The 13,877-nt window shown below is 42.0% G+C and overlaps 1 protein-coding gene across 3 annotated transcripts in view; it reads left to right on the top strand.

The window, feature by feature from the left end:
- ANXA6 (annexin A6) overlaps positions 1–13,877 on the top strand; it is a 59,740-nt gene that overhangs the window by 11,554 nt on the left and 34,309 nt on the right. For all 3 annotated transcript variants that reach the window (XM_044454445.1, XM_044454444.1, XM_044454443.1), the window contains exons 3-9: positions 2,888–2,978; positions 5,289–5,383; positions 6,956–7,069; positions 7,257–7,347; positions 10,785–10,864; positions 10,956–11,012; positions 13,390–13,483. In XM_044454445.1, coding sequence (XP_044310380.1) covers positions 2,888–2,978; positions 5,289–5,383; positions 6,956–7,069; positions 7,257–7,347; positions 10,785–10,864; positions 10,956–11,012; positions 13,390–13,483 — 622 coding nt within the window. The remainder of the gene's footprint in view (positions 1–2,887; positions 2,979–5,288; positions 5,384–6,955; positions 7,070–7,256; positions 7,348–10,784; positions 10,865–10,955; positions 11,013–13,389; positions 13,484–13,877) is intronic.

The raw sequence follows: 13,877 nt of genomic DNA, 5'->3' as shown, positions 1-13,877 counted from the left end.
TTATTATTTTTAGTTATTTTATGCATGATTTGATTTCCCTGCAAGTTGCTATCTGTATAAGATCTACACACAGGGGTTGTTCTGTTTCCTCTGTGAAAGAATGCAGGTATGCATGAAATGGCCCGTACCTTCTGTAGCCAGTCTAGACATTTGATATTAATAGAATCAGTGACCAGGTTCTCATATGGGTGGTTGTGGAATATAGGTGGTTGTTACATGCAAATTCTGCAGTGTGGTTTAACTATGGCTTGTTGTTGGGTCGTGAACGCTAGGTTGTCCACATGGAACTCATAGTATAAACCTATAGCAAAGGATTTGCATGTAATGACAACCCACAGTTCGGCAGCAGCTCATGAGTTAATGATAGCCCATACTCACTTTGTACTTTGGTGGTCGTTGCGTGTGAACCAATTCAGTGTAAGGTGGTAGGCTGGATACTGTGCTCAGATGAGGAAGACTAGACTTCAGATTCTTGTTTAGTGAGTAAAGGTGTAGATTGTAACAGTTATTTACAATATATTCAGAATCTTATTGCATGATGTATCCAAAGGTTGCAAGGATTTTTTCCAGCAGGCAGTATGCCTGAGTATACAAGTTTCTGAGGAACTTGAGAAGGAGGGTGTTGTTGCTTTCATGTTGTGCTTGTGGGTTTCTTGTAGGCAACTAGTTGGCCACTGTGTGAACAGAATGGTAGAGTAGAGGAGCTTCGGTCTAATCCAGCATGGTTTTATAATTCTGGAAATGCTGGGTTTTGTGTGTGAGAAGTGGCCCTTGCTGATTTGTGATCCCTACATGGTTACAACCTTCAAGCAGTATTGGGAACAGTAGGATATACGCGGGGGTGCTCATGACATCCGATGATCCCTCATCTTGTTATGTGGGAGTGTTCTACCAACCCTCTCCAGAGAGAGGAATAGTTGTAAAATGACTCATCACAATTCCCTCCTGAATCTCAAGACAGAATGTAAAGATGGTTGTGAGGGGGGGTAGAACACAAAAAACAAAACCACTGCTATAGTTTGCAAGGAGAGCTAGCAGTGAATCTTAAGCTGGGTTCTGTTCTTTGTACATCAGGAAGAGACTGTGTGGGTATAGTGTTGGTATAGTGAGACAAATTGGCATTATGAAGAGAAGAATCCCAAGCAGAGCTGTTCTCTATTTATAACCTCAAGGGCTCTGGCCATCTGTCAGGAAGCCAGGATGACTCATAGATATGGGGGGAAGGGAAAAGGGGAAAGAGAGTCTACTTTAATTATATAGTAAGTGCCTGTAGATTAGGATGTTCAGATCCCTTAAGCTTCATTCAAAATCTTTCATTCAAAATCATGCTTTCTTGCAACCAGTTCATAGCATTATTTTCTCCTCCACATGTGTAGGCCCTGTCCTTTGCTTGGTCCACACTAGGGCAGAGTGGAGAAGCATGGAATGGGACAATGGATGTCCTAGCTGGACATTCTGATACAGGTGTGGAAATTAATCTTGGCTACATCCTTTTACAATCCAGCTGATGCCTTGTTTCCTCATGTGGTTCCGGGTGTGTCGGGGGGGGGGGCACCAAGTAATGCCCACAGCTGCTCATGTAGAGAGGAAAATAACTGTTATACATTATAATTTGGTAGATTCTGCATATGTTCAGAGAAGCCCAGTTTAGTGGGAAGCATCCAAGAGGTGATGTATGACTGGCTGGCTGTGGAAGGCAGCAGTTCCCATGGGGAATAAAGTGTTACTGTCTTTACTCTACTGCCATGTACTTTGTTTTGGATGGGGAAAGGTTATGTGACATTGAAGTCTCGGCATCTGGGGAAGGAGATGCTCCAACTTTCCCTTTGGTTCAATGTGGCAGAACATTGCTAGTGGGCATCTGTCATCCTGACTATGACTTCATGTGGGGCACTCAGAAGTCTCAATCATGCTGCCTCACAGAGAGAGATTGTTAAAATCTACTTTGCAGGGACAGGGATCCAGTAAACATGGCAGTTCCACCACTGGACTGGGACTCAGGAGTTCGGGGTTTTAGTCCCCACTCACCCCTGAATTTCACTGGGTGACTCTGGGCCTGTCACAGGACTCTCAGCATAACCTACCTCACACGTTTGTTGCTGTGAGGATAAAATGGAGAGGAGGAGGAGAATCTTGCAAGCTGGTTGCACAAGGATTAATAATGTGATTATAAATAATAATAATAAAGAACAATATTCCTAACAGATGTTTCCAGATCTAATCTAATGTACATTCTGACTCAAAGAGTTAGGATTTGAGGGGAGAATAGGCACAGTCACCTAACATCTGCCTTGGTCAGACCTGGCATCTAAAGTGCCTTAGTACTGGAACACACTAGCCAACTCACCCAGTTGACCTGTGTTCCAACCCAGCATAAACCTGGCTGCCCTGCAGTTTGTATGATTTTGGACTGTGATGAACTCCCCAGGGAAGGAACTCTGTACCTGTGGAGAACCACTAGCAATGGCTTGCTACATCCCTTAATTGGAGCATGGTGCCTTTTTCAGCCTGAGAGCCAAAATGCATTTTGGAGAAGCTCTTGCAGACAGTATTCCAGTAGGGGGAGGTGCCAGAGCAACAAGGGCGCAAACCCCCCAAAAACTAGCAGGAATACCAACTTAGTTGAGGTTAGTGCTCTTATTATCAGTAGCTAAGCCTTAAGGAAGGCATTTCCACTGTTTAAAAGGAGAGACAGTACAAAATTTGGAAATCACCAAATGATCAGTGGTTGAGGGAAAGGGTGTGGAACTGTCTGGAGAATTCTAGAGGGTTTGATTTGGCCCCTGGGCCTGAGATACTTCACCTGGTAAAGACTGCTCTGCACATAGCATATTGTTTCCTTATTGGTCCAGGCAACAGTCTAATTTTTCTTTCTCTTTGTTTCTAGGTTGCAAAATACAGGGGTTCCGTGAAGGATTTCCCAAACTTTGATGCCAACCAGGATGCCGAGGCACTGTATAATGCTATGAAAGGATTTGGTATGTGCTGCAGCTGTTGTCTCCTGCTGCTCTGAATGAAAAAATTGTGTCATTAACTTGTGATTGTGGTTTTCTGACGTGTGTTAACTGTTACTTACAAGCAAAACACAAAACATTCCTGGTTTTCCCAGTAGGAACACCTGAGTGATGGCAACCATAACCACTTTGCTTTTTCTTATGGAAAAGTCAAACAGTGATGAGACAGGAAAGTGAATTGTAACTTTTCTTCTTTTGGCATGAATATAGTTGCTTTTGAATTGTCTTGGGTTATTGCCACTCCTTTGAATAATGTGTAGCCCACTTGGAATAGACATAAATGTAAAATAGTACAGCAGTGACCATGCTTTTTGACAAACATGTCTCAGGTTTGGAACATTGTCTGATAGTCTCTCATCCATGCTTTCATTCAGCTTAGCCAAGGTGCAGTACAGCACAAGAGAGGGGGGGGGGACTGTAGGTCTGACTGGGTGCTATAGCCTAGCCTTTCCCAATTTGTTTTATTCAGATTTTATTCAATTTGTTTTATTCAGATAAAACAAATTCATTCATTATCAAATTCATCATAATTATCATTCAATAAAACATTATTCATTCAGGCCCCTCTTGTCTGTTTGTGTAAAACAGATAAAGAATGCTTTCAAAGAGTTTCCTATTTTAAAGTTTTTGGTTCAGTTGAAAATTCCTAACTGGTTATGGGGCATTTTCTCTCTGCCGATGGTGCAGAACAGGGAACAAGCTGGACAGGAACAAATAAGACTTGCATCCCTCAACAGTCCTCCTATACAATTGTAGAATCATAGAATAGTAGAGTTGGAAGGAGCCAAGAAGGCCATCAGGACCATCCCCCTGCTGTTGCAGGTCACCAGTCTACACCATCCCACTTGGGTGATGGTCCAGTTTCCTTTTGAATGTCTCTAGTGTGGAGGAGCCCATGAGCTCTCTAGGCAACTGGTTCCACCGTTGTCTTGCTCTGGCAGTTATAAAGCTTCCTGATATCTAGCCTGGTTCATCACAACTTGAGCTGATTATTCCATGTCCTATAATTTGGGCTGAACAAGAAGGGATCTTGTCCTTTCTCTTTGTGACAGGCTTTCTGGTATATAAAGTGGTATTGTGTCTCCCCACAGTCTTCCCTTCCTAAGGCTGAACATACCCTGTCTCTCCTCACAGGACAGTGTTTCCAAACCCTGTATCATTTTTGTTTCCCTCCTTTGGTCCCTGTCTAATTTTTCTGCATCTTAATTTGTGGTGCTCAGAACTGGAAGCAGTATTCTAGATGAGGTCTGACTAGTGCAGAGTATAGGGGAACTATTACTTCTTGTGATTTGGAAGTAATGTTTTATTAATGCATACCAAAATATCATTTGTCCTTTTTGTGGCTGCATTTCTTTGTTGGCTCATATTTAGCCTGTTGTCCACAAGAACTCCAAAATCTTTTACTTTTTCAGTTCTTTTGAGCCACACATTCCCCATCTTGTATACATTTGGTTTCTTTTTCTTAGGTAGAGGATTTGACACTTGTCCCTATTTATTCTCATTTTGCTGCTTTCAGCCCAGCTTTCAAGCTTATCAAGATCACCCTGGACCATCATTCTGTCTTCCAGGATGTTTGCTATTCCACACAGTTTTGTCTCATATGCAGATTTCATTATTGTTCCTTGTACTTCATCATTGAAATTATTAATAAATGCATTGAAGAGCACTGGGCCCAGAACTGAGCCCTGCAGCACCCCACTAGTTTGGGAAGGTGCCATTGAAGAGCACACTTTGTCTTCAAATTAGCAGCCAGTTTTGGATCCACCTAATAGTTTTTCTATCTAGTCCACTTTTTGCTTTGCTAAAGTCTAGGTAGATTATGGCTACAGTGTTTCTGCTTGTCCGTTTGGGAGGTTACCCAGTCAAAAAATGAAATTAAATTAGCCTGACAGGATTTATTCTTGGTAAATCCATGTTGGCTTTTATTAATCATTGGATTTTCTTTCAAGTGCTTGCAGACTGATGTTTTAAATAAATTGCTCCGGAATTTTTCTAGGGTTTGATGTCAGAGTAACATCTGATGGTCCTGTCCTACTATGTAGTAAGGGAACTTCTGTTCCACATTTTTCCCTGTCTCTCCTGTGGTAGGACAGGTGGTAGGTTACTCAGTATTCTTGGCTTAGAGGGTAACCTTAGATTTAAATATGCTTCCCATTCTGTCATTTCAGGTAAAAACAGAGGTGAGACTCTAATCCAGATGTTTCAGAGCAGATTCTAGTATGAGTTGTGTGACTTTGCTATCTTTGGCATGAATGACCCTCTTTTCTTCTGTAGGCAGTGACAAGGAAGCCATATTAGATCTCATAACATCCAGAAGCAATAAACAAAGAAATGAAATCTGCCAAGCATACAAGGCTCTTTATGGAAAGGTAAGCCTGAGAAGGGACAGGACTTTGTCTCCGTCTAAAAATCCTGAACATCTCTCATATCATGCAAACAGGCATAAGTGCCAACATAAAGTGTATGCATCATATTATCCTCTGTATGCATCATGCTCATGGGATGCTCAGTCTTCTACTCCAAACCTGAAATACACTGACAGTGATGCTGATACCATACTGCCCCCCACAAGTATAATTGCAGCACAGGTGACTTTGATCAACAGGGAGCACGAAAGACATAATTGGAAGAGAACCCCTGTTGAATTCACAAATCTAGATGCCAAATTGCCAGTGGTGATCATATCTCTGGCAGCGGTCCCCGTTTCTGTGTCACACACATTTAAGGCATTTTTACAAAGTGGGGAGTGGGGACAGCAGTGCAGTGGCTATCCTTGAGTGCGTGAACATCCTGTATAATGCATGATGGTTCGAATGCTGCTGCTTGTTTTGTGCTATCCCCTTCACTGTATCTTCTGAAATGTGGAACTTGAAAGGTTTGAGTCTTGTCTGAATTAGCCCTAGACTGTGAATAACAGTATAGAGGGAAAGCTCACTACTTCTCTGTCTCTTTCTTACAAGCCAAGTAGGACCTGGAGAATCCAATTCTTCCACCCTGCCATCCACTAATGAACCTTTTGGAACATACAGAGAAAGTGGTGTGGGAAAAGTAGTTGATGTCTTAGTAGATACACATTTGTGGTTGCCGATTTGTGGACCCTTCCCTGAGTGTGTGAAAGGCAGTGTAGTAGATGCCTCCTTTGGGAGTGTTGGGAAATGTTTCAGGTTGATAATGGTGCTTTGGCTTAAATGTGCTGTTCCTTTTGAGGAACCCAGGATGGTTTCATTTGTATGATCCCCTCCAATTTAGCCCCTCAGTGACAATCCTGTGAGGTGGATTAAGCTGAGAGTGAGTGATGGGCCCAGAGTCACCCTGTTGCCTCCATGACTGAGTGGGGACTAGAACCTGGATCTTGAACATGCCCAGTCCGACGCTAACCACCGTACCACACTGGCTCTCTGCTTATCCTGGGAGTACCACTGTCAGATGATTTCCAGGAGAGCTCTTATCTCTGTGGTGTCACTGGCTAGCCTTGGACAGATAATCTGTTTTCAACCTGTACAATGGAAATGATGGGGTGAACATTAAAAAGCAAGCAAAGCACTCGGGAAATTAAAAGTGCTATCAATATGATTAGCAATAGTATGCATAGTAATAATGGTATTGGTTTCAATTAGTCTTTAATTGTATCACCCTTTCAGTGGAGAAAATCTTCCAAAAAGTCCTTCTTAGTGGATCTTTACTGTTTATTTAAAACAGCTATGTCTCATCCAATACCAAGGGTCTCAGGACTAGGATAGATAGCTGCTTTCCTTTGTAGGCTGATGCCAATGTATCACTTTATCAATATAGGTTGTGTGGGCTCTGCTGATCAACCATTGAGCTGTTCTCTGTGCTTTCGCCTTTTGCAACGAATGATCTTCTAACAAAGTGATTCCTGAAGCAACTCCTTTCCCCTCTCCCACACTTTTCTTTTTTGGTTTTTTCTACTGTTTCATTAGGACCTGATTGCAGACTTGAAGTATGAACTGACTGGGAAATTTGAGCGGTTGATTGTGGGTCTGATGAGGCCCTTGGCATACTTCGATGCCAAGGAAATCAAAGATGCTCTAAAGGTAAAGAACTGTAGGTTGTTTCTTGTTTCTGGTACACATGACAATACTGGGTGCTCTTCACTGTCCTTTTCAAGGATGTTTCTCCACTGGGCTTATCTTATGCAAAACTAGAAAGTTGGTGTTAAAAATGAAATTAGCTCAGTGAGTGCTGTATTGCAGACAGCTGACTTGTTTTCTTTACTTGTAGGGCATTGGAACAGACGAGAAAGCCCTAATTGAGATTCTGGCATCACGGACTAACAAGCAGATCCATGCTTTGGTGGAGGCCTACAAGGATGGTAACTATGGAGGGCAGGGGCTTTGTTGCCGCTTTAATCTTTTACTGGTTCCAGCTTTTGAGGTGGACCCATTATACTTAGAGTAGCACCATTGAAATCAATATTCCTTAGTTATGACTAGCTTACATCCCTGTGATTTTATTGCGTCTTCTTTAATTATTGACCAAGTCTGAACCCTACCAACTGTTAAGCCATGGATGTTAAACTAAAGCTGCAGTTCTATGCACACTTAACCTGCGACAACACTGCACTGATGCATTGACTTTTTACTGTTTGGATGGAATAATTTATTCACAAATGCAGTAACATTGGCTCCTTCCCAGATCTCCAACCCCACTCCTGGTTATTTTAGTTTATGGATTTATGCAATACCCTGCAATCAGAATTCCCAGACAAGCCTAGAAACATTCAAAACTCAGTAAAATAAATTAAAAATGTTCAAACATGCACAGCTTATAAGAAGCTAATAGAAATTTTTGTGTTGGTTATCTGAGTGATGGTAGGTAAAGACCCTTCTCTGTCCTTGAATAAACATTTATAATTTGTTTATCAAGTGGTGCAAACTATGTTACTCTGCTTGTCCTGGTCAGCTGGAGGAATGTTGAATGCTTTCTCAGTTTTGTTTCTGAATTTGAGAATGTGGTGATCCATCCTGTGGTTGCAATAGATGAAGGCAATCAGTACCATGTGCCTCAGTGGCAGCATTGAGAGAACAAAAGTGTAGAGGAGCATTCCTTAAATGGAGTTCCACTTAGAATGGTGGAAATGGAGGGTGAGGTCATTGTCTTACTGTCTGTAGCCCCCAACATCACCTCCCACAAAGTTCTGCGGGATCTTCCAATCTTCTGGAGAATTGCTGGAGCAGATTTGTAGGGTCCAGAGGGATAAGTTAGGGAAGCTGAAGTGAGAGAACTGACAAATACTGGTTCTTTTTTAGTTCTACCTGAGGAGGTGCTTCAGTTGATTGGATGCCAGTTGACAGCAAATGCCCTTCTATCCGTGGAAGGAAGACCTTCCATTCAAGTCATTAAGATGTATTTGCAGTCCAGCAGTTCAAGACCCCAACCAGCCAGTCCATTTCCCCTAAATTCACATTCCATTGCATGGGCTAAAAAGAGGAAAAGGATGCTTTGGAACTAGGGGAATTTTTTTCCTTTCACCTCTGCTAGCCTCCCTACTCATGCATGGCAGTCACAGTACAGATTGGGGCCTCTGTATTACGCTAGAGTAAAAACAAACCAGGATCACCTAGATGCTACATACTTAACATTTTGTGTGTACCTTAGCCCTGTATTTACTCCAACATGTGAAATCCATAGCCTGTGTTATTAGCACAGCATTTGGTTTATTACAAAATGGCTTTATGAATCAGATTTCTCTTTGGCTCCAGCCAGATTCTGAAATGTTGACGTCATCTTCAGATACCAGCATCTCTTTTTCTGAATTATCATAGTGCTTTTCAAATAGTTTGTACAGTGACTTGGTTCACATGACATGACAACCCATCATGAGTGACAAATTACAGTGGATTATCATGCTGTTCAAATGCAGCCTGTTTGAGAGCAGCAAGCTACCCTGACAATCCATGGTTTGTTGTAGGGGTTGTTGTTCATCTGATCCCAGGTTATTGTGGTTAGTCACCTGGACCCCCTTATTGCTCTCACCAATCTCTTTCATATCCGGAGAAATGTGGGGCCAGATTTTTCTGTTCCTCTGGCATTCATGGTCTTCTCCTACTTGGCCTGCTCTTCGAAAGTGAGTCAAGCTGAGAGAAAGTTTATGAACACTTATGAGACCAAGGTTGTGCATCTAGCAACCATCTTCTGTTTCACGTGCAGCATCATAAAACAAAGGTGATACAGGACTCGATTCCTGGTGAGTGCTGAATGGATGCTGGGTGCATTTGCAAGGAAACACAAGCTCATGGCCAAAACAAAGGCTGGAGTCCAGGGAACTGAGCCCAGGGAATCTGTTGAGTTCCCACTCCAAAGATGGATTCCCACACATCCCTCCGTGGGCCACTGACAGTGACAGCTACCCCACATATGCCTACACAGTCTTTTGGATCAATCTTCTCACACTGTGCTTTCCCACACTGCTATTGCAAGCCATTTTACCTGCATAGATCTTTGTCAGGAAATATTACTAACCCTATCAACAATATTCTTTAGAACAGAACCAAAGTTTTGACATTTAGTTTTCAAGACTCTGTGCTCCCACTTTCCTAGGGAAAGGCATCATATATTTTTTCAAAATAGAAACATTTCCTGTGATTCATCTGTCATCTTTCTTTTCTGGCTTCTTGATCAGGCATCAAAACCACAGAAATATACTGAGTTATCATTGCTGTAAAAAGAAAAGCATATTTCCTACTGCATCCCATAGGCCTAAGTCAGCTTACAATTAGAATAACTTTCCCATTCAGGGCCAAACCTGCACGCATACCTAACCACTTTCCTCTCCTGCCTTAACCTTTCTGTAAAACCTAGAAATTATTTTAGCCTAGACTCCAGATACAGTCAAAATGCAAACATTGAAAACCTAAAGTTAACAAGCTTTTCCTACCCTGCTTTGATTGTATAATCCACTCATGGAAGCCCCTTCTCCAGTTCACAATTGATTCTTGCATCATCACACCCCCAAGCTGTTCAACGTTATACTCCAAAATCCTTCCCATGGGGGTGGGGGGGGGGAATCTACAGTAGGCTCTTTTTTTACTGGCATTGTATTATTTAACTTGCACGGCTTTCACCCTAAACTGTTCTTCTTGCACTGTTTCTGCCATTTTATCCCAGTCTAATTATGTCAAGGTTTTTAAATACTGCATTTTTCCTAAGGTACATATTTCAGGGTGTTCTGAAGGTGTGGCTCTGCTCTGGGTGGCGGAATAGCTTCAGTGTGCTGGTGGAGAGTGGTGCCGCCAGAACAAGTGCTGTATTGAGCACAACAAAGCAGCAACAACTCGTGAGAAGGACAGAAGCCTCATCAGCCTTCCCACCTCCCCTTCGCATGACTTTTTTTCTTTCTGACTTGCTCTGTGAACTGGGAAGTACGAAATGCACTGCTGTTTCCCACAGAGAAAGTTTGCAGTGTGTTTTCAAGCCTCTCCAATTGTTTTCTTCATTCTCTTCCCTCAAGGAATAGCTGTCTGAAAACATGGATCCTTGTGAGAAAATGGTAGCAGGCAGCCTCCTGCTGTTTTCTCCTCATCTCCTTTCCTTCTCCATGATTTTGTTGAGGGGGCAGGATGAGCTATCAAGTTTTCCCCCTTTTTAAAAAATAATCACTACTCTATTCTGACTGTATATGGAAAGAGCTCTAGTGTAGATCCAAGCTATTACCCTTTACCTTTCTTTTTCTAGTCCCACTGCTAAGGAATGCCTTCCCACAGGGAGGATTTAATAATCAACGTATCTCATCTTTGCATATTCCAACAGCATATGAAAGGGACCTGGAGCAAGATGTCATTGCAGATACCACTGGACACTTTAAGAAGATGCTTGTGGTTCTTCTTCAGGTATCTTGCTCTCGGTGCTTTTCTTGAATTTTCAACCCCTTCACGTGCTTATGGTGTCCTAACACAGTTGATTCTCTGCTTCTTTCCACAGGGCACCAGAGAAGATGATGATGTTGTGAGTCAGGACTTAGTGGAACAGGATGCCAAGGTTGGTGTTAAGATGTGGTACTTTGGCCTCTTGATGATGATCCAAAAATGAGCCTGCCTTCATGCTAGGGCAGGTCCAGACCTAGGACACACAGGTGTGTGGGGGAGCCTGTCCAGTGAGTTGCAAATTCTGAGGCAATTCCTCTCCACCCTCCATGCCCCATCCATCTATGTAGTGTTCGAAGCACAACCTTGGGAAGACACTTCCCAAGTGTCTCTCTCTGACATCAGAGAGAGCAGATCTGAAGAGAGGGCATCTATGCTTTTTGCCACACATGATACTGATTTATTTGGGTATGTGCAACTTGAGGCTTCTGTGGAAGAACTGGAACTGGTTTGGTTGCTGGAACCAGTTATTCTTTGGATATGCATAATTATTAACTGTGTGTGACCCCCAAAGAAGTGTCAAAAGCTTCCTGTTTACATTTAAACTATTGAACTATCACTGTGGGGAAAAACTGCTTTCAAAGGTGCTGCCTTACAGTTTGTCTCATTTCACTGCAGCACATAACTCATGGGAGTTTATTTAACTCCTATTGAACTCCTAATTGTTAAGGTCCTGCAGTGCTTTGAAAAAATACTCACCTGCTCCCCGTTGACTTTTCCACAACCTGGAATCGAAATACAGTTAAATGGTATTGTTGCCACTTGATGTACCAACACTGTGATACTGCAAAATATTTTTATTGTGGCAAACAGGTTACCTAAATGAAAACAAACACATGAGTATTCACCCCTTTGGGTGCAGACTTGGTGGAAGTGGCTTTTATAGTAGTTCCAGCTGTGAGCTTTGCATATCTGGATCCTGCAGTGTTTGCCCAGTCTTCATGGCAAAGCTGCTCCAGCTTTGTCAGGTACACGGGTCCCATCAGTGAACAGGAATTTTCAAGCCTGAGCTTTGAAGGGTGAATTCTAAGACATTCAGGTTATTTTTAAGCTATCCAGTGTTACTTTGAATGTTTTAGGGTCATTGTTCTGTTGAAATGTGATTCGGCCCCAATCACAGGTCCCTTGCAGACTACAAGAGGTTTTTTCTAGGATTGCCCAGTATTTGCCTTCATCTGTCTTCCTTCAGCCCTGACTAGTTTCCAACTCAATGCTAGGGAAAAGCATCCCCACAACATGATCATGTGTCACTGTGGGAATGGTGTTCTCTCAGGACTTTGAGCACTGTTGACTTTATGCCACCTATAGAATTTTGCAGGAGGGCCAGAAAGTTGAGTTTTGGTCACATTTGACCAGAAAACCTTTCCCCTCATATTTGCTGTATCTCCCACATGACTTTTTGCACACTCCAAATGGACTTCGACATGAGTTTGTTCCAGCAATGGCTTTCTTCTCATCACTCTCCCAATAAAGTTCAGTTTTCATGGCTCATCCAAATGACAGCTGCCCCATGGGTGGTTTCAGCTTCATGTGGACCTTCTGCTCCTTCAGAGTCACCATTAGCCTTTTGATTGCTTCTGTGACTAATGGCCTCCTTAACTGCCACTAAGTCTTGATGTACAGGCTTCTCTGGGCAACGTTGCAGTTCATTGATATTTTCATTTTGTAACAATGAATTTAATGGGATATTTATTTGGTAGTTCAGGAGAGAAAAAATTATAATCCAGCCGTGCTTGGTGCTTCTACACAACTTTATCTTGTTCTGATAGGTTCTTAATCTTCATAGGTGGTTTGTTCGAATAGCTTGCTGTTTGTTTTCACTTTCATATTGCTGAATATTTCATGTACATCAGTGGGTAATTATGCCAGTCAAATTCATTTCATTTCCAAGGTCTAACACAAAATGTAGAAAAGGCAAAGTGACGTTCAGGTAATGCTTCTGTAAGGCACTATAAATTTACCTACATGTGTACCCTAAATGTTCCCAACACCTTGTGCCACAGAATGGTGCCAATGCATTCTTTGTGGCCTTTATAAGTAAAATGTAGAAGCATTGTAGATAAAACTGAACAGACATTGTTATGTGATCTGACTTAAGGTTATGATCTTGTGCCCAGTATATATCTATGGCAGTACACCATAGACCTAATTTCTGTTTTGCTAAATCTTGTGCTTCCTGCCATTTAAAGTAATTTGAAGTTGAATAGCTCCCAGCAAGTTCTAATGAGCCTAGCTTAATAGTAGGACCCAGAGATGTCCTACTATTACTAGATGAACTGATTGCTTTGGTCCAATAAATCTTGTTTATCTGTTTTATAGAAATGTTAATAATAATAATAATAATTTTGAGAAGTCAGTGTTTTTGTCCAGGGTTGGATAGATCATTGTTCTAAGCTATATTTATATAGAGTTTTAAAATGAGAGGAGTAGTTGGCTCTTTGTTACACCCTGATTTTAAGCTGGGGGACGTGTGTGTTTGTATTTTTCAAAAGGACCTGTTGGAAGCTGGAGAGCTGAAGTGGGGCACTGATGAGGCCCAATTTATCTACATTCTTGGAAACCGAAGCAAACAGCACCTTCGGCTGGGTGAGCTTGAGTACTGCATTCTTAAAACATTAGTTGATTCTTAAACTGTAACTAGAGCTTCCTCTTAGCAATGTTCCATGTGTCTTCCTAAATAAATTGTTGCTTTGGTTATAATGCACAGGAAGAGTCCATCAACCTGCTGCCTAGTGGCTAAATTTAGCAAATTGCCACAAGGGAGGAAGTGAATATTCTGCCAAGGCTGCTGTGTGGTTTTGGTTTTGGTTTTTTGAATGGGTTCCCAGTGCCACATGGACAATCTGATCTGTGCTTTTGTGCTTCAGACCTTTCTTCCTACTGCAAAACAGATAACGTTTTTATTCATTTCTCCTTCATACCCCAAAAGGCATGAAAAGTATAGAAAGTTGATCCTTGTTCTTCATTCTGCACTCTACTT

This window comes from Varanus komodoensis, unplaced genomic scaffold (assembly GCF_004798865.1).
Source record: "Varanus komodoensis strain SLA01 unplaced genomic scaffold, ASM479886v1 scaffold7_3, whole genome shotgun sequence".
In the NCBI taxonomy this organism is placed as follows: domain Eukaryota; kingdom Metazoa; phylum Chordata; class Lepidosauria; order Squamata; family Varanidae; genus Varanus; species Varanus komodoensis.
Note: the sequence above shows the minus strand (reverse complement) of the source record. Positions and strands in the feature narration are given on the sequence as shown.